The sequence below is a fragment of the Sciurus carolinensis genome, chromosome 8, assembly GCF_902686445.1.
Source record: "Sciurus carolinensis chromosome 8, mSciCar1.2, whole genome shotgun sequence".
Lineage (NCBI taxonomy): Eukaryota > Metazoa > Chordata > Mammalia > Rodentia > Sciuridae > Sciurus > Sciurus carolinensis.
In genome coordinates, this window is record NC_062220.1 from 88,949,733 (window position 1) to 88,971,469 (window position 21,737).

Genomic DNA, 21,737 nt, shown 5'->3' on the forward strand with positions numbered 1-21,737 from the left:
TTTTTTGGGAGACTGGTTTGGTTTTACACAAATGCCCCAGGTTCTCATTGCTTTTAGCTTTGTGATCTTGGGCAAGTCACTGCCTTCTTGGTCTTCTGTTTTTTCATTTGTGAAAGAAACAGAATTGGACAAGGTGATCGTTCAAGTCTTCCTCCTCAGAAATGTTGATTCAGTCTTTGGGGAACTGACATCTCTAAGAATTGGAAGGAAGGTATCATTTATGTCTTCAGAAGCCAAAAATAATCTCAATTATAGAACATGCATTATGATAATGAATGGGTATTACAGTGAAGATTAATGTATTTCATTATCTAATCTTCTGAAGGTAACCAAAATAGGTCAGGCTTAGACTTCATCTTATTTTAATGCAGCCTCATGTGACAGGGATATTTGCAGCCCTAGAAACCAGCTAAGTACTTTTGGCATTTAAAAAAAATGAGTTTTAGTTTATTTGTTGATTTTTAAATTTCAGTAGTGGCCTTCTTGGATCTGAATTAAGACTCAGACTAAATTCTACGACTCCGTCTTCTGTTAGGCCATCTCACTCAGATCTTTCATGTGGGACTTTCCTGTGTCAAGATGCAGACATAAGGAACAGCTGCTTCTTCTGGTATGGCCAGTTGGAAGGGCACAGGGCACAGGTGGTGCTCTGTACACACACACATTCCCTTATCCTTAGGCCAGGCTTTCCACACTGGATCATGATACCCTGTCATCTTCCTATCCTTTTCAAGCAGGGCATGGAGAAGGGGCCCCAGGCTTTTGAATGGTTGACCTGAATGGAAAAGTGTAGCAAAGGTGTAAAGTCTCTGAGGTTGATGTAGCACTGAGTCAAGACCCTTTTTCACAGGCAGTTTGTCTGTCAGGTAGCTTTGTAGCTAAAGTCTCAGAAACTAGACAGCCATTTCTTCTACATACTATAAAGAAGTGTGTCTCATCTTTTGACTTCCTTACTACAGTTCCAAATCAGAATGATAGTGACTTTGTTAACAGAGGAAATAATACTCTCTATAGGAAAAAATTTTCCTATAAAAAAATATTTCCCCAGAATGCCCACTGTGGTTAAGTCTGAGAGAAATGGTTATAGGCTTCTTTAGTTCCCTCCTATTTTTGCACTTTGCATATTTTCTACAATGAACATACATTACTTGTGAAATTTTTTTTTAAATTATATTTTTCAAAACTGCCACTATGCTTTAGGTAAAAGTTCAAAATTGTTAACATGGTAGGTAAAGGTCCTCACAGTTTGGCCCCAGCCTACTTCCCCAGCCCCAATGCCCAGCATGCCATGAGCTGTCCCAACTCCATGATGCTTCCTCTGTCTGCAGCCATCTACTGCCTTCTCTACCCTACCCAGCCTTCAAGACTCAAGAATTCTCTGTCCATATGCCTTTAGACTGTGTTAGAATCTGTTCCTGCAACATATGTACAAATCTGTACTGTAGCAATTAAAACTTTATATAATAATGATTTGTTAATGGCCAGCTCCCTTATAAATCCATCAATTTCTTGAATTCAAGAGATTGACTAGGTTTAAAGCTGCTGAGGATCCTGTTGCTTTGCACAGTATGCAGAGGGTAGTAGGCTCACACTAAATTTTTATTAAATGAAGCAGCTGTTTGTCATAGATAATGTAGCAGATTTTAGTGTATTTATAATGGCATTTAATGTCCTGCCTGGGTTAGGAACACAAGAAAGCAAGGAGTCCCACTATCTTACCTTTAGGATGTTTTCTTTTGACCTATATGCTCTCTTGCCAGCCCAGTTGGCTTCTCAGATGCTTGAAATGGTTGGGAATTATGGTTGTCTTGCTGGTGTTTCTCAGTGGCTGTGTTTGATATTCTCTATCTGTATTACACACTTGTGTAATATAGAAATCCTTTTCTCAGAAATCCTTTCCTCAAGTTTTTCTTCACTAAGGTCCGTGTACCATTGAAAATTTCCCTGACACCATATGTCTCATAGAATCAGCTAGATGAGCAGCTTACATTGAAGATGGACGTTTTCAACCATGCCCTGGTCTACTCACACTGCTTTCCTAAAGAAAAATAAATAAATGTAATCTTTGTTTCTCTTTGAGCTGTTTCTAAAGTCTTTTCCACACTTGAATTTAATTCTTTATCACTTCTACTTGAGCTTTACCACAGTGAATGCTGGCATTTCAGCCTGTTTCTAATACCTTAGATGGCATGGGAAATCTGTTGTTTTAGTTCAAATATACAGTCTTCATATAAAATACATTGCAGCATATTTAAATAGAGATTCTTTTACATAAAATGTAATTGTGTTTTATGAAAATTCAAATTATGTTAAATTGAATAAAGCCTTATCCAAATTTTTAAAGTAAAAGTTGACTGGAATTACATAATTTCAAACCTGTACGGCTTGAGTAAACTGTAAAGTATGTAAACTGTGACCGCATAGCAGTAAGTACCATTTTAGCCAGAACACAAATATCTGACTTCTTTAGCAGTGTCCTGTGAACTACATTACTTTTCACTGCTTAGAAACTTGTACCTGTGGTTATAGTGTTTGCTTTTCTATGATTTTAACATCTACTCTGGTTATAATTGAAAATACTTTTAGCTTATTACAGTCTCACCTGGGCACTCATTAAATCATGGTTAGTACTTGTGCTGATGCTAAAACTAACACATAAAAATAAATAAGTTTAGAATAGAGAATTTAGTTGTAGTAGGGTAAAACATGAAGAACAAGAGGGTCAGACAGCCCCCATGATATACTGTACTATAATTTAGAAATGAGCATTCCATAAACTGTTGGAGAGGATACTCAGAAGTAAGATAGAACATTAAATAAAAATAGATGCCTCCGGAGAATGAATTCATTCCTGCGGGGAAATAAATTTTGAATTTTGCACACATCAAATTATTCAAATCTTCAGGAACACATCCCTTGTTTAAAATGCAGTCATCTTGTTCCTAGGATTCTCTCTCTCTCTTTTTTTAATTAAAATTATTGCATACCAGTTTTTAAGTCTCATTTGAGACAAAAATAATAGGTTGTTATCTTTAAAGTATGAAATATTAATGACTTTTATTAATAGGTCTCACCAGTTACTTCATAACTAACTTAATAACTTCAATCCATTCTTCCCATAACATTTTTGTTTGCTTCATTTTTGTTGTTGTTGTTAGTGGTGGTGAGACAGGGTCTTATTGTGCTGCTCAGGTTGTCTTCAGATCTCTGAGCTCAAGTGAACCTTAGGAAGCTCGAACTAGGGGCACACTATCACACCTAGCTTTTCCATGACATTTTAAAAGGTTTCTACCTTTAGTACTGTATATCCAGGGTTTTAGGGGCAAACATTTGGCATCCCAAAATAGCATATTAGAATTAAAAGGAACCTTAGAAATCATTTTGTAAAAGAGGAAACAGATGGTTAAAAGGGCAGCTAAGGGATTGAACTGTATTTAGTTTCAATTTTTCAATATCCTTTCTTCCCTCCTTATTTATTTGTATGTATTGAACTTTCCCACTATGATAATAAACTAAAAGTTAAGATATGTTGATCCAGGATAAGAATGGAAGTATCTATTTTTCTTTAAAAAAAAAAAATGTGAATCTAAGGAGGAAAAAGGAAAAGAAATGTGGAGGGTGGAGTGAATCTCATGATAATCTAAAGGAGATCAGATCGTAGAATAGAGGAAAGGGACCAGGAAGAGAGAGGAGGGGACGACTGGCCAAATTATATTGTTATGTTGTGTGCATGTATGAATATGTAACAACAAATCCTACCATTATGTACAACTATAATGCATCAATAAAATAATGTGAAAATTAAAAAATAAATCCACTGGGTTTTAGCCTATGTATAAACTTTTGGGATACAAAATCGTATGATTAGATTTTTTTTCATCAGTCTTAATACCAATAGGATCATGATACAGCATGCACTAAAAGCACATTATACAAATATCACATCAAATTCCAATGCAGACATTTCTTACTGAGTTGTTTTTCTTTTCAAGATAACGCGTATGGTAAAACATTACGGCAACACCACGGCTGGGTAGTTCGAGGGGTTTTTGCGGTAAGTGGTCTCTCTACCCCCTAATGATCATGTGGTCAGAAGTGAGATATTGTGTTTGTGTGTTGGTGTTTCTGTTTGCTTTATTTTTGAGAATAATAAATTTTGCTTATTTATGTTTATAGGCCTTTGGTTTGCAGAAATGTCAGCAATAAAAAGTGTCTAGAATACCAAAGACTATTAAAAATATAAATAAAAGAGTATGTTTTGCCCAGTCCAGTTCCAATGACCTTGTGGAGATTTGTCTCCAAAGCGGTTGCCTTTCTGGTAAGCTAGTAAAAAAGCTCCAGTGTTCATGCAGAGAGAGGTACACAGCAAATGATGCATTCAAGATGACGAATTCAAGCTAATAGCTCCCTCTGCTGCTTGGTGTATTCAATCCTATTAATTCTCAGATCTTAGTTGTCTTTTTTTCCCCCAAAATTTTATTTTTGAATTTTAACTTCATTGGGTGTGCCAGCAGGCTGGGCTAGACACATCTTTTGCATAGTTATTTATTGTGAAGATATTATTATTCGTGTGTTTTGGCTCCTGTTGCCTACCCTCTTCCTTCCCAGCATTTTTAACTAGAAAGAACATAAACCTGAGACTCACAGTACCCTGGACAAATCACTTAGCAGGAGTAGGTAGTCCCTTTATGTCAGTGATAATGCTCATTCTCCCTACATGGAGGAAGGGTCGATCTTAGTCAAATGTAGTCGTGAAAAGGCAGAGTCGTGTGTTTGAACATTAGGAAATTTAGTAGATTGTGAGTGTTCTGTGGAATGCTGGGCGAATGAAATAACCTTGCAGATGATGTCTTTTACACATTTAAAGCATACATCATTTGCCTAAGATAAGAAGTTTGTCATAATTTATTCCTTCCCCTTTCTTTAGCAAAGAACGTAGAAAGAATGTACAGTGCAAGAAATCAAGTATTAATGGAAATAAGATATTTTTTGAAAGCATGGAGGTGCCTAGTTCCATTTCCTGAATTTCAGTGTTCAGCACTGAAATAGGTGCTGAACCATTTGCAGCTACAAACTGCCCACACTTACCTTCAGTGCATGTTTAATAATCATAATAATAACTATCCCATAGCTATTGGATGCCTGTTATCTACAGGCAATGTGCCAATTACTTTCTCTTTCATGTTCATTATCTTTGTTAATCCTGAGGATTAACTCCCACTATTTTGTAAATTCAGAACAATTCATTCTAGTCCCAAAGTGAACTGTGGGAGAGCCTATGTCTAAACCTAAGTCTGCTATCTCCAAGGCTAGTACTTATTCCCATCACAGCCCTCTGCAGGGAAGATCAAATAATTGAGAAACTGCACAGTCCTGACTCCTGAGTTCTCTTAGTGAGATGATTAAATTTTTACAAGAAACAAATGTTGGGTGTTTGGTGTGGTTTTTATTTGTTTTGTTTTGTTTCAGCATAAAAGGCAAAGTTTAATCCTGAAATATTGATGATTCAAGAGATGTTGACAATAAGAAGATATCTGTAGTTAGAAATTTATCATAAGCATGAGTCTTTTAAAAAGTTCTTTTTAACTTATTTTTTCAAATTTACACTCAAAAAAGTTTTAGAAATCATGGAAAATAGAAAGGGAAAATTTTAAATGTCCTATTTTTCATTTTTAAGATGTTTAGGTTTTATCTACTTAGCTTTTATTTTCTTATGTTTTAATTTATGTATTCTTTTAAATATTGATCTATTTAATCTAGATAATATATTTCTTAGATAATATATTTACTATTACTTAGATAATATTTTTCTATTATAGGTGTTTATATATCTACCTGTATATCTCATATGTAATAATTTATGTACTTTGTATATGTATATATATTTTTTCTACATTTAGCTTGTGTAATTTTGTATCCTTTCTCCCCACTTAGTAGCTTGTCATGACTATTTTAAATGCCATAAAAGTCTGAGAAAGGCACTAACTATTCTTAGTGACTGTGAAGTCACTATAAGTATAATAGTTTATTTGCCCAGTGCTCTATGTTAGAAACTTAAGCTTCTTCTGAGTTTCTTCTTAGAAACAAAGCATCTGTTCACATAAAATTTTGGCTAAAACCCTTGTTTCCTTAAAGTAGGTCTGTCAAAGAGTTTCTGTCTAATACCAAAACTGCATCCACAACTTAGGGTTTTGAGCATTTGCCATACACTCAATGCTGTTTTAAGTAGTTAGCAGACATAAGGTTATTAATCTCCTAAGTCTGAGATCAAGTTTCTTTTCCCTGCTATAGATAGAGAATCCAGAGACACGGAGGTGAGATAATATGCACACAGTTGTAGAGTAATAATATTTCGAAGGGTTTTAAAGTTGTTGGTTTGTAAGAAAATAGATTATATTGAGCATTTGGAAACAGCCTTATGAATAGAGGAGTTAAATCTGTAGCTTGATTGCCCACCCTTTCAGCCTACTATTATTCCCCATATCATCCCTACTTTGAAGGTTTATTGAACTTTATAACATGCTAATTAGCATCACTGAGTTCATCCTAACTCATCTCAGTTGTTCAGGGAAACCTCTTTTCCATTTAAGGAATTTGACTCATTAACCAGCCTAATAATGAACTTTTATTTTCAAGCAATTAGTCTCCTAAACTAATGCCAAACCAGGCTCTGCCTCCAACTTGTTCACTAACCAGCCATCATTTGATCTTTTCTGTTTCCTCTTCAGCCAGACAAGAAAAGTGAACTCCAGCATTAACTCTGTCTTTCCTTTCTAGAATGTTGTTTTGTCTGGGTGTAGAAGTCTTGGTTAATAATCATTCTCCCTAAGAACTTGGAAAGCATTATTCTATTACCCTCCAGCTTCCAGTGTCACTATTAGAAAATTTGATGTCATTCCTATTCCATTATATAGAAACTGTTCTTTGTCCCCTTCAGAATGGTTTCAAAATCTTTTGTCTTCACACCTTAAAATCTCATGATAAACCTTTTTTTCTTTATCATTCTTCATGCTCCAAACTTAGTTAGGATGTTTAAATTGGAAGACTCCTTCAGTTCTGGAAGATTTTTTCACATTGTGTTTTTGGAGAACTGTCTTCTCTTTATTTTCTGTTCTTTCTCTTGTACTCATACCATTATTCAAGTATTTATTATGTTCCAGGCCACGGACCAAACACTTTATATATATCCCACTGATCCTTAATATAAGGAAAGTGATATTAACCTTCTTCTACAGGTGAGAAAAGTGAAGTTCTAGGAGTTAAGCATTTTTCTTGAATTCCTCAAGCAAATATGTGAAAGTTTTTTAGATTCAGGTCCAGGTCTACCTCAACTAGGCCTATGCTTAACCACTCCATGATTATGCCAGTCATTCTCTTCCTGCAGACATGGGGAGGATCCATTGTCAAAGTCTTCCAAAGTGTAAGGAAGATCAGGAGAGCAATTATAGAACAATAGTTGTGAATCCCTATTCATCTCAGGACAGCCAACCTAGTGGATATCAGAAAGCAAATTTTAGCAAGCTTCAGAAATGAACTCCTAAGGGAGGGAGAGGAGAATAAGGAGCCTGGGAAATATCTCATTAGGAAGTGGCATGGTGTGGTGGTGTGTGGCACAGAGCACAGAAGTGATCCTAAGGTCAGATCCTGGCCCAGGTACTCATTAACCGTTTGATGTGCATCTGTAGAATGAGGATATAAACCATGTAGAGTTCTTACAGAGATTAACTGGAATAAAATATGTTAAAGCATCAGTACATAAATAAACTTATCCTCCTTTTTAGAAAATATTCAAGGTGGCAGAGAAAACATTTTCCATGTGGGGGGAAATAGGAAATGTACAAAGAAATGCATAGGGTTGTGTGAGATACAAGCAGGAGAGTGAGGGGCCCTGGAAAACTGAAACATGGGAGCAGAAACATACAGCTACATACATACGGGTCAGTTTTGAGGATTTGAGGTGAATGGTCTGGATCACACTGTGAACTAGAAGGGAACTTTTCTCAAACTTGTTGTCTCTTGATATTCACTTTCTTGGTATTATTCATCATTAAGGACTGCACAAGTACCTATTTGCCTCTTCTAGCCTTAAAGTTATATGACTTTGAATGTAAGACGTAGTTTAGAGAACTCATGAATTTGAAGGATGTCATATTTCTTTACCCTTTCCCTCCTCAGCTCTTTGTACATGTGTGTATGCATGCATGTGAATGTGCATAAATATATGAGAGATAGTCCTGATGCAGATTCTCACAGGTGATTCTTTTTCAGTTAGCTCTGAGGGCAGCGCCATCCTATGAAGATTTTGTAGCTGCTTTAACCATAAAGGAAGGTGACCACCAGAAAGAAGCTTTCAGTATTGGAATGCAGAGGGACCTCAGCCTTTACCTCCCTGCCATGGAAAAGCAGCTGGCCATACTGGACACTTTATACGAGGTACATGGACTGGAGTCTGATGAGGTGGTGTGACGACTGCAGGACAGCGCCTCCTAACTTCAGGGAATAAAGTTTGCTAAAGAATTGTGTTGCCCTACTTAATTTCCAGCAACAGCTTCAATCCTCTCCAACCCCTTTCCTTGGGGGGATAGAGAAGAGGAGGCAAAACCCAGTGCTTTTTATATATAATTTTTAAAAATATATGTGTTTTGTGTGTTTAAAAATCGAGGTGCTATATATTTCAGTTCAATGGACCTACTGGAAACCAAATCATAGCTGTTACAGACTTGAACAGCAAGTAATAAGAGCAGATTTGACAATTTAGTTTGTTGGCATTGTTTTGTATTGTTTGTTTTAGTTTTAAAGGGACACCCAAACCTAAGCTATAAATGAGCAAATTCTGTACCAAGGATAAGTCAGTCAATGTTTAAATTCCTTAGAATTAGAATGAGCACTTGGAGTGTAAGCCTCTTTGTTGAAGCAATTACAATGTAGAATTTGCTATCTGTAGATGTTTTCAGTGAATTCTCTTCTCAAGTGAAAAGGTTCAGTCATTGCTGTGACCAGGAGATTGTTGGAAGACACAAACAAGGACTGCCATCCCCATTAATAGGTTAGAAGACTGTGGCTCCATGAGCTGAGTGGTGTGCCCTATGCCCACTCTGGATGACAGTGGTAGTGGTGGGCCAGGTCATTCAAAATGACACCTACCTAGTGCCCCCCTCTTTGCCAGCCTGTTTCCTATGCATTATCTCAATTGGACATTACAACACAAAGTTGACACATCAGGGAATTTTTTTCCCACTTCAAAAGTAAAATTTAGAGGTAAAAGGATCTGTTTATGGTTGTCTCTTAAGTAGAGGAGCCAGATGATTTCAAAGTGGACCGCCTCTGTATTAGAGTCAGATGTAGAGTACTTATTCAAGAACATTCCCAGGATACCTGAAGAACCCAAATCTGGGGTTAGGACTGAGGAATCTGCATTTGGATAAATTTCCCAAGTGATTCTTATGCACACAAAGTTGAAGACCATTCAATTAAATTCGAGTTTTCATAATTCCCAGTCTTTTTCAAGAACTACATTTGTCCTTTGTAAAAGAGAAAAAGGCTCATCATTTAAGTAATGATAGTAAATAATAGTTAAATGGAGAGCAGGTTTACTCAACAACATTTTTAACTGAGCTAGCATTAGCACCGAATCTTGGCCTAACATTCAGTGGCTATGACTCTAGAATCTCCTCCCTCATTGAGTTCAGCTTAATGACCAAGAGTACGGAACAAACTAAATGCAGCTGCTTATCAATCTTAAAAGCTTTGGATGATGTCAGAATTTACAGATGGGACTTGAGAATTTCATAAAACAACCTTGGGTGGACATTGTTCTACAAAGTGTGATCCCCAAACAGGGGCCCTCATCTCCAAGTGGTAGGCCAATCTGCTTGGATTGTGCATAGGAGAGAAGCCATGAGTGCCTTCTCCATCAGAGGCTACTTCCTTCTGGTAACAGAAAGGGAAGTTCCAGCACAAGGTAGTTCCCATGATGAGGTCCTTTGAGGGACATAAGTGAATGGAGCAGCTGTGGATGATGCTCTTCTTGCTATAGACCCCTAGTGCAGGAAGATCATCTCCTTAGCAGAGAGCTTCATATATGAAGGGGTACTGATTTCATCTGTTCATTAATTAATTGAAATTAATGAAGCAAGTAGGGTTCTCTGATAGACTGAGGTAGGAAGAGGATTGCTTGAGCCCAGGAGTTAAAGACCAACTTGAGCATCATAGCGAGACCCCACCATCCCAGAAGAAAAGTTAAATCAGATTTTTTTTAAAAATTAAGCAGGTATTTCATCTACATAAGAACTTTTGGAAAATACTTAAATTTAGAAAAGCAGCTTCATATGTTTTAAGACCAGGGATAAAAAGGGCGATAAAATGATATTGATTGTATTGTATTTTAACATTTGCTGTCAGCAACTGCTAAGGTGTATACATTATTTTCCTCCACTTATGTGAGTTCTTTGTATGAATCTCATTCTCTGACTGAGATGAATAAGAGGGTGGGGTTAGGGGACAATTTAGACCTCCTGTGATTGAAATAACTTCCTAAAAGGGAAAAGAAAAAGCAGTCTTTGCTTGTACTCTGAGGAAAGATGCTTTAGGCACCATGCCAGTTGATGTTGTGAAGTACGACTGTTCTAAGCAACTGCTGGTGCTCCTCATCACCTCAGGTGAACTCTTGTGGTCTCTTGGAAAGGAGGTGAGTGCTTTGAAAATAACCTCAGGTTGTTGTCAAGGCTCTGAGTGCACACAAAGGAAAGCTGCTGTTTCACATTTTTATAGGTACTGTATAGGTGTTTATGACTCAGGTTTTGGAGGAAGAGGAGTTTAATATTATCTCGGGCCATTGGGAACCCAGATCAGACAGAATAGCTTGTATAACTTGAATAAGTTCCAGCTTCCAAACACCCCTTTTCCAGCCCTGTTCCTCACTGGAGCATTAAGTTTGCTAAGATGTGTAAAACTTAAATAAAACAGTATTTTATTTTTTGGTAAACCTCATAGTAAACAACAAATGCAGCAAAATTGGAACTTCCTCCTGGATCTGTGGTATTTGTTTCTTCATTTTAGTTAAGATATAATTTATACTGATTTGCAATTATTTTTCTAAGAAGGAGACAATGAGAAAAGATACTTAAAGTTTTCTCCCATAGTACTACAAGAGTTCTGGAACAACACCTAAGCTTTTTTTCACCCTGACAGTGAGAGATGCAAACTCTAGTATATTTGTTGAAAGAGTAGTCCTTCTTTTACTGCTCAGAACACTTTTAGGATTACTATTCTAGTATAACCTTTAGAGAGAACCTAAAGAAAAGGAGGTGTCTTACTAGATATTAACAGAAGCAAATAAGCAGCATTACTGACCTGTTGTTGAACAATTCACACACTCGATTTCATCAATCCTCAACTCGTGGAAGCCAACCTTTGCCTTCACCAGGGATCAGTGGTGTTTGTAGTGTTGAATAAAGCTTTTTAAGGATGGCAAGTCTTATCCTTTGAAAGCAAATCTGATTCATTACAGTTAATACTGTGAAAAATGGTAAATTGAAGGGGTACCTTTTGGGGTCTAAACCAACTTTATCTATAAGAAGGAGGTGATTTTTTGGTGAGCTCTTGATCCAGCTCTGAAGGAAGTTCCAGAAGGGGACTCTAAGAATACTGAGCCCCTTGGCCCCATGGAATGGACTTTAGGAATTTACACATCCACTACACATTTGGGAATTCACACATTCATTAGGATATATAAGTAGTGGCTTGAGTTGCCTTCTCATTATTATTTGTGTATCATTCTGAAAATGAAAGCTTCCCCCATTATTCCTGATGGAGACATCTGAATTCCACAGTTCAATCTTGTGGCTTTTCTCTCTTCTTTAATACTAAAAATCCTCAGCAGTGCTCCCATTAACATACCAAATCTATCCCCACTTCTAGTTGTTGGACCAGTAACAGTTTCTAGCCTAGGGAGGCATTTGGCACTAATCTAGCCAGGCTGCAGGAACTTTGGGCAGAACCCCCTTTCCATTTATAACTGTAGTGCAGCTAATGCCACAGTGTGTAATACCTGAGAGGCCAGCTGGTATCGGGTGGTGCCACTGGGGAAGTTTGCATCTTTTGATTATTCCAAATACATCACCAGAAAGTTAATGCTTCATATTTTTAGAAGTGTTTTTAATTAAGAAAATGTGTGCTTGGGACCAGTAAATAAAGTATACATCGTTAACTTTGAGGAAAAGAGCTGAAGTAAGAAGTTTTTATAAGCCAAGCATATGTATGCCTGTAATCCCAGCTACTCAGGAGACTGAGGCAGGAGGCTGACAAGTTCAAATCCAGCCTGGGCAACTGAGCAAGACCCTGTCTCAAAATATAAAGGACTGGGGATTTAGCTCAGTGGTAGAAGAGCACTTGCCTAGCATGTGGGAGGCCTTGGGTTCAATCTCTATGACTGAAAGAAAAAAAATTTTTAAATAAAGGAAACAATCTGATGAAAATCATCTATGAAGAACTGTCAGATAAAGCAATAGAGTCAGAGGGTCATGACACACTGATGTGAGGCATTTTGGAAACTTTCTGAAGGAACTTTTTTCCTTTAAATTTTTTCCCCCTCTTAGATTACCATGTCCTATTGGAACTTGGTTATATAATGGTGCATTTCTGAATTATTGATTAAAATCAGTTGCTTCTGATTTTAGTCATGGGTTTTACAACTGTTCAGCTTCCTTACCCTCACATTTCATTTCTTTTAAATACCAACCTTTTTTAAATGTTAAAGTTTTTAGATGTAGAATTTATAAGTAAGTAAAGCAAATTTTAAGCCATTGTTCAGTTAGGTGAGCTAATGTGTTTGGTCTTAGAGGGCCTGACTTTAGATGCTTTGTGATATTTTACAGTCTGTGCACACTATTCGGTGTGTACAGCACAACCTCTATCCCTGTGAACTGCATATAGAATGCTTTATTTAGAAATACATTCTTCTTCTGTATGACCCTTTGTAATCTGCAGTTGCTTACTCAGGGGTTTCATAGTAGTGACAAAATATATTCACTAGCTATCTAATGGTATTTTTAAGACTGTTTATAGTACAAGATCACTATGGGTCCTTTCAACAATTCTATAAACATACTGTTCACTAGGCCTTCCTTGTAAATGTTCCCAGTTCCCATTCTGTCTCAGTCAGTGGTCCTACGGCAGTGACCATTTGCATGATTTCTTGTTGCATTGCTACATTCAGGCATTCCAGGGCATGATGAAACAGTCATTGATGGTGCCTCTCTGGTACAGTTGACGCATGCATTGCTCTCTTTCCTCCACTGTTTTTATATAGCTTTTAATTAAAAGGAAAAACATACCACTAATCTGCAATACAAAATTTTTCAAATTTCTTTGGATACTATTATGAATCATTTCTCTTTCAGATTTAAAAATGTTTTCATCTAAGCTGTGTGAGAACATAAGAACAAAATCCTGCTTGTTTTAAATGTTTTGTATATTTAAAGTATGGTCAGTATTTTCTCCCTGTACCTTATAAACAGACCACCCTGGGGTGGTCACTGCCCCTTGCATAGCTAATCTCATCCACACAGATGCCTGTGTATGTGTCTATTCACAGGTGTACATGGAGTCAGTTATGATAAGAAGGGTGATCTACAAGGCTGATGAGCCAGTTTCATGGCATGTTTAATGTATAACTCCCTTGTGTCATGAGAACTTCACTAGAATGTCATTAAACAGCCCAACTACCTCATGTGAAATCGGCTGTGGACAATCTGTGTTAGATGAGAAATGTGTTCAAATAAATTTATTCTGGTTAATAGATTGAACAAAATGATGTCTATATAAAGAAAAAACAGGTTAGACCAGATGCCAAAGGCTAAAAATGTACATAGATTTCCTTGGATTAATTTTTAAGTCAGTATTTAATTTTACACCTAGTATTTGTATGAATGTTTGTGGTTTCATAGATCCGTGCACTTTGAATATCTGTCACATGCAGTCTTATGTTACCGTACTTGTCTTTTCAGCATTTTGAATGAGCATCGTATTGCCAGTAGAAAGCAAGATAAACTACAAAAGTGTCCAATGGATTGTTGACCTTTTAATTTAATGGATCTTGACTTAGACTATAACGTGTTGGAGCCTTTTTAGGACCAACTGATGAATGAGAATTTCATGTTTAGGTTTGCGTTGCCTCTCTGTCCAAGTTATTCTGTATCTCATGGGGAGGGGAAACCGGGGAGGGCTTTCCTTTTTTGAAAAATGTTTGAAACTGTGTCAGATTTTATATTGGTTAGTTATAATAAACTTATTTTTAAAGTATTTATTAAGGGTTTCTCAAATATTTTTGTGTGGTTTTTTGCTTACTTGAGTCTGCCAATAAGTATCATTCATGGAATACACATGCCTTGGGGGCCTCATCCTAAGACCTTGAAAATATAGCACAGTTGCTTTTCCTCATAACTCTGTAGGGCAAGTACTGTTTTTATCCTCAAGTTACAGGTGAGAAAAGAGGCACAAATTGGGAAACTCCTTGCCTAAGACCTACATCCCATGAATCCTGGATCCAGGCTACAAATCCAGGCTGCCCAGCTTCAAATCTTGATAAAACTGTTTAAAACCTCAACAAAAGATAATTTCAAAGCATCAAACAGCCACCGTAATGACATTGCCTTGGGTATTCTAAGCATTCTGGTAAGACTAGCTCCTTTCAAGGTAGTTCTGTCCTTTGGCCTGATTTAATTCTGTTTTCAGAGAAACCACAAATGCAAAACAAATAATAGATGAAATTGCTAAGCATAGTGTCTGAGTGATTGTGTGTTTAGTTTACATTCAATAACAGACACTTTTTTTTTTTTTCCTGAATCATTTGAATGCCAAAGTAGTCAGTAGAACCTGTTCTCTGAGTAGATTCTCAGAGAATCTTCCTACCATTGCCCACTTGGGTCCTCTTTAGACACCTCTTTAAGAATTAGGGATGGGAGGGATTAAAGAGAGGGAAACTGAGGAATCAGGCAGAATTAGGTACTTGAGAAAAAAGGGCATATTAAGTTTGGGGCTTGGGTGGCCATGTGCCCAAGAAAAGAGAAAGCAAATAGAGGATGCTGCAGCAAGCAAGAAGCAAAGAGAAGGAACCTGTAGTCTCAGGGAGCCATTTCCCTTCCTGGTTCCAGCCTTCAGGAAGCCATGTCCCCTGTCCCAGAATTCTTTTACTGGGAAATGTGTACCTTACAATATGCTGCTCTGACCTTTTTACTTGTTCTGATTTTAGTGGTCTTCTGCCCCTTGAAACAATGACTATAACAAACTTATCATTGTTCCACATGGAGTATGGGCAGAATTTAAAGAAAAATTAAGATGGAGTACATCGAGGAATCACCACCATCCTCCTCACTATAAAATGGAAGTGCTGAACCTGAAGTCAGTGTATATTGATTTTGCTTATTCTAAGTTATGGGCAGCCTCCCAATACACACTGAACCCCACCATCTTTTTTTCCCAATGATGTTAATGTTACTATCAATACTGTCAGCACAAGCTGTGTGAGAACTGGCCTTCTACCTCCTGCTTCTCCATACCTGGGTGCAGTCGAGATGGTAGGTACCATCTTGAGAACCATGCAAAGACAGGTTTTCAGGAGGATGGTTAGAGCTGATTTCAGAAAGAACACGATTGAATTTCTGTCCTGCCTTTCAGTGGGGAGGGGTAATGAGGGACCAACTAAGAAAATTGTGGCTGTATTTGTCACTTTCTATTACTCTAGAATCTGCTAATACTGATGCATTTCCTGTCTATCATCATTCTACAAGAACTTGGACACACCAGGAAAATTTGTGCTCTATGACAGTGATGGAGAAACTCAAAGAGTAAGACAAATGGAACCATCCTAGAGCTGATGTCCTTACATTCATATAAGCAGATCAGAAGAGCTGCCCGTGACCCTTTCTTTCTGGGCACGCATTACACATCCCACCACTGTCAAGGTTGTTCTCTCCAGAGGCACAAAATGGAGTTGGTGCCTCTGGAGCAGCCTGGTTCAGGTTAATGGAGAATTGATGAATATTGGTGATTTGACGAAAGCACTGACAGATCACATTTCAGGTGGTTTACTGTATGAACATACCTCCTTCCTTAAGAACAGAGTTGTCATATCTTTGCTGGCACTTGTGCTTGGGCAGTTGTAGGACCTTTTGTTTAGGCTTGAGATTCTAATTTGTTGAAATGATGTTTAGGTATTTTAAATGCCTCAAATCCTTTATGAGATCACCTTAGTTGGTGAACTCTAAGCCTTCTCTTTTTCCTGATCATCGTGCTTCACTGACCAAACCTGTTCCCCAGGGGACTATGGGATGACCTGCACCTAGCACTTGATTTAGACCTGGCTCTCCACAAACTTGCTAACTCTGTGACCACATGTCTTCAGACACCAGGTTCCCTGCAGACTACCCTGACGTTACACTTGAGGTGCAGGCCACCTGCCTTCTGATCATCTTTCCTTAGATGTCCTTCACCAAAACACCAGCTTCCAAGCCAATGGCATCACCATTATTCTAGACTCTAGGGCAAAAATTCAGATGCTCCACAATCCTTTCTTCCTTCCTTCTCTCTGTACCCACTTTGTCTTCAGAGCCTGCCTCAGCCTCCACTCTCAGCGCGATGGCTACAACCTTGATCTTTGAATTCTCTGCTTTTCCAACCTGACTCTGAGGTTGCCCCCTTGTGACTCCATGCCATGATTCAAGTCCTTTTATAAATTTGGAAGGCCCCATAAGCTTTCCCCTTTCCCATTCCTGGAAGCACTTCAAAAACTCCCTAGACACCCAAAATCTCAACCATCAACTTAACCTCCAAACACCCACTTCATTCTAAATGATACCTGTAAATTAGAACTTAGGGGCAGGAAAGACTCCCAGGTGATTGGACTAGTTCTTTTGTGTTGTGTTCTAGTTATTGGCATAGCTACCGCTCCCATTAAATTGTGAACTTCACCTTCAAGTCAGTGAACCCAGCATCTGGCAGTGCCTTCCCTGTTCATGGTTGGATTCCAGAGCTGTTTCAGAAGTTGGGGTTCCCCAGACAGTGTTCCCTGGTTCTGTCAGATATATTGGTTATCCAACTACATAAAGATATCCTGAAACAAAGCCAGGCACATCTCTTCTGTTCCCTCCTACTTACTTGGTCAAGAAATGCTTAAAGTGACAGAGTACTCAGAGTATTAATAATTGTGTTTTCAAAAATACTTTGTTGTTGCACATATAATGTGTTTGTATAAGTGATGCTTATAGGTATCAAACTATAAAAACTTAGATATTCAGGTCCACATCAGTTCTTAGCTGTATACAGTTAGAATTACTAGAAGAACTTTTAAAACCAGCAAATCAAAATATGGTGATGTCTGGACCTCTCCAGGTTGAATCAGTCTCAGGAATGTGGCCTGTCCCTAATTTTGTTAAAATTTCCCCAGTGATGCTAAAGTGCAGCCCAGAGTGAGTCCCCAGGGCTAGTTTAGTCCTTTAAAATTGTACCCTGGGATCTTTTCAGGTAAAAAAGGTCAGATCACAGAATCCCCGCCCCCGAAAGCCTAACAAAACAACCAAAATAAATAAAAAGTTAAAGTAAAAGCCAAAGTCAAGAATCACATGATTATTTCAATAGATGCAGAAAAAGCATTTGATAAAATACAGCATCCCTTCATGCTCAAAACACTAGAAAAAATAGGGATAGTGGGAACATTCCTTAACATTGTAAAGGCCATCTATGCTAAGCCCATGGCTAATATCATTCTAAATGGTGAAAAACTGAAAGCATTCCCCCTAAAAACTGGAACAAGGCAGGGATGCCCTCTTTCACCACTTCTATTCAATATCGTCCTCGAAACTCTAGCCAGAGCAATTAAACAGACCAAAGAAATTAAAGGGATACGAATTGGAAAAGAAGAACTCAAACTATCCCTATTTGCTGATGATATGATTATATACTTAGAGGAACCAGGAAATTCCACCAGAAAACTTTTAGAACTCATAAGTGAATTCAGTAAAGTAGCGGGATATAACGTCAATGCACATAAATCTAATGCATTTTTATACATAAGTGATGAATCTTCAGAAAGAGAAATTAGGAAAACTACCCCATTCACAATAGCACCAAAAAAAATAAAATACTTGGGAATCAATCTCACAAAAGAGGTGAAAGACCTCTACAATGAGAACTACAGAACAGTAAAGAAAGAAATTAAAGGAAACCTTAGAAGATGGAAAGATCTCCCATGTTCTTGGATAGGAAGAATTAATATTGTCAAAATGGCCATACTACCAAAAGTGCTATACAGATTCAATGCAATTCCACTTAAAATCCCAATGATGTATCTTACAGAAATAGAGCAAGCAATTATGAAATTCATGTGGAAGAATAAAAAACCCAGAATAGCTAAAGCAATCCTTGGCAGAAAGAGTGAAGCAGGGGGTATTGCAATACCAGATCTTCAACTCTACTACAAAGCAGTAGTAACAAAAACGGCATGGTATTGGTACCAAAATAAACAGGTAGATCAATGGTACAGAATAGAGGACACGGACACAAACCCAAATAAATACAATTTTCTCATACTAGACAAAGGGGCCAAAAATATGCAATGGAGAAAAGATAGCCTCTTCAACAAATGGTGCTGGGAGAATTGGAAATCCATATGCAACAGAATGAAACTAAACCCATATCTCTCACCGTGCATGAAACTAAACTCAAAATGGATTAAGGACCTCGGAATCAGACCAGAGACCTTGCATCTTATAGAAGAAAAAGTAGGTCCAGAGCTTCAACATGTCAGCTTAGGACCAGAGTTCCTCAACAGGACTCCCATAGCACAAGAAATAAAAGCAAGAATCAATAACTGGGATAGATTCAAACTAAAAAGCTTTCTCTCAGCAAAGGAAACTATCAGCAATGCGAAGAAAGAGCCTACAGAGTGGGAGAAAATCTTTGCCAATCAGACTTCAGATAGAGCACTAATCTCCGGAATCTATAAAGAACTCAAAAAACTCTACACCAAGAATGCAAATAATCCAATCGACAAATGGGCTAAGGAAATGAACAGACACTTCACAGAAGAAGATCTACAAGCAATCAACAAACATATGGAAAAATGTTCAACATCTCTAGTAATAAGAGAAATGCAAATCAAAACCACCCTAAGATTCCATCTCACCCCAATTAGAATGGTGATTATCAAGAATACAAGCAACAACAGGTGTTGGTGAGGATGTGGGGAGAAAGGTACACTCATACATTGCTGGTGGGGCTGCAAATTAGTGCAGCCACTCTGGAAAGCAGTGTGGAGATTCCTTAGAAAACTTGGAATGGAACCACCATTTGACCCAGCTATCCCACTCCTTGGCCTATACCCAAAGGACTTAAAATCAGCGTTACTACAGAGATACAGCCACATCAATGTTCATAGCTGCTCAGTTCACAATAGCCAGATTGTGGAACCAACCTACATGTCCTTCAATTGATGAATGGATAAAGAAACTGTGGTATATATATATATATACATACAATGGAATATTACTCAGCCATAAAGAATGACAAAATTATGGCATTTGCAGGCAAATGGATGAAATTGGAGAATATCATGCTAAGTGAGATAAGCCAATCTCAAAAAACCAAAGGACAAATGATATCGCTAATAAGTGGATGATGACACATAATTGGGGGTGGGAGGGGTTAGTGTTAGGGTTAGAGTTAGGGTTAGGGAGGGGGGCAAGAATGGAGAAAGGAAGGACTGTATAGAGGGAAAAGAGGGGTGGTAGGGGTTGGGGGAAGGGAAAAAATAACAGAATGAATCAACATTACCCTATGTAAATTTATGATTACACAAATGGTATGCCTTTACGCCATGTACAGACAGAGAAACAACATGTATCCCATTTGTTTACAATAAAAAATAATAATAAATAAAAAAAAAGTAAAAGCCAATTTTAATAAATTCACCAGCGATTAAGCAATGGAAGAAATCCAACCTTGTCCTTGTGCCCTAAATCTCTTCTACAGATAATAGCCAAAGAGATAGACCCAATTTTCTAGCAAGGAAGAACAACTTACTCCCATCCCCCACTAGGGAATTGGTAAAATCCAGAATCTTCATTACAATGTCAGGTTCTCGAAGTTGATTGATGAGTTGGGGAAGGATGGGAATCCTTATCTCTTCCTTCCTCTTGAAGGGACTTATTGTGGAGCAGGTTCGAGGTGGGGTGAGAGTGTTTTCAAGGTAGGTGGGAAGAATTTACCAAGAACAGATGGATCAAACAAGGAGCAAGAAGTAGCTCATTCCTGAATCAAGAGAAAACCTTCATCCAAGGGTCTCTCCCACGTTATGTAGTCAGTATCCTTCCTCTCCATTCGGCATTCACTCTGATGCAAGATTTAATGAGAGTATTAGAACATGGTGGAGTCCAGTCCCTATGGCAAAAGCCTTTTGCTGTGGTTTAGATCTTGAATGTCTCACAAGGCCCACATGTTAAAAGCTGTTGGGAGCTGGTAGAATCTTTAAGAGGTGGAGCCCAGTGGGAGATTTTTAGGTCACTGAGGGTGGGCCCTTGAAGGGGATTGTGAGACCTCGGTCTCTTCCTCTTCTCTGTTCCCTGATTTGTGACTGCTTCCTGCCTCTGCTCCACCACACACTCCTGCCTTGATGTGCTGCCCTGCCACAGGCCCAGTCCAACAGAGCCAAGCAACAATGTACTGAAACCCTGAACCAAAAGAAATCTTTTCTCCTTTTAAGCTGTTTATCTCAGGCACTTTGTCACAGCAACAGAAAGCTAATGCACTTTAAAACTCCTGTCAAGTTACTTTTAATTTTATCTCACCACATTTTTTTCACTGATAATTTCTTTTATAAGCTGCCATTCCTTTACCCACACAGAGATATTACTCATCTAAACATCCCATTTTATATAACTCAGAAGTGTTGTAACATTTTTGGGGGGCCTAAGGAAAAAAATTGAACACCCATATGATACCTAGAGACTTGCTGAGTGCTCTGAAACAAATGAAAAGTGGGGATGGGGGAGCCATTTGGAGTAGCTGACAGCCCTCTTAAAAGAAGCCAGAAAGACTCTTAGCAACATGGGAATTCTGCACATGAATTGGCTGCAGTCCATCGGAGGAGCTGAAAGGTTTCTTTCTTTGTGCTGCTGTGAGTTTGGAAATGAAATGTCAGCCCTTTCCCTGCCCAAGTGAAATTGCCAGGCAATAGAGCTGTAGCTCAGGATCCGCTTATGCTGATCAAACCCAGCCAGCCGGCCATGACTGATGAGAGAATGGAGCTGTGAGCTCTGTTCAGTGAGCATTTGTTCCAAGACCATTTGGCATTGTGTTTGTGAAAAACAAAGGAAGCCCTATGTTCTCTTGTAGCATGTGTAAGAGCAGCTCAGGACCCTCTCTTTCTCTGTGTCCCACAAAGTTTTAGAAAACCCCCAATTCTCACTTTGGAAAATCCTAAATCCTCATCTTGACATGGGTATGGAAAGACAGAATGTGGGACTGCCAGACTTCCTCCTCCACAGCGGGACTCACAGCTATCATGAGGCTGCAATACGCATCAGACTGGGAGTTGAGCGTGACATGGTAGCACAGTGCCTGCACAGGGTGAGAGCTCTGGAAATGGTACCGGCCCCAGTGGCCTGTGCCTACGGTCCAAGCTATGTGGAGGCTGAGGCAGGAGGATCTCTTGAGCTCAAGACTTGGAGACCAACCTGGGCAAC

At 38.4% G+C, this 21,737-nt stretch overlaps 1 protein-coding gene across 1 annotated transcript in view; it reads left to right on the plus strand.

The window, feature by feature from the left end:
• The window catches only part of Plekha8 (pleckstrin homology domain containing A8), a 61,004-nt gene extending 46,754 nt beyond the window's left edge, over positions 1-14,250 (plus strand). Inside the window, 2 exon segments of the mRNA XM_047561300.1 lie at positions 3,993-4,054; positions 8,269-14,250. Coding sequence (XP_047417256.1) covers positions 3,993-4,054; positions 8,269-8,466 — 260 coding nt within the window. The 3' untranslated portion in view covers positions 8,467-14,250.
• The last annotated feature ends 7,487 nt before the right edge of the window (positions 14,251-21,737 follow it).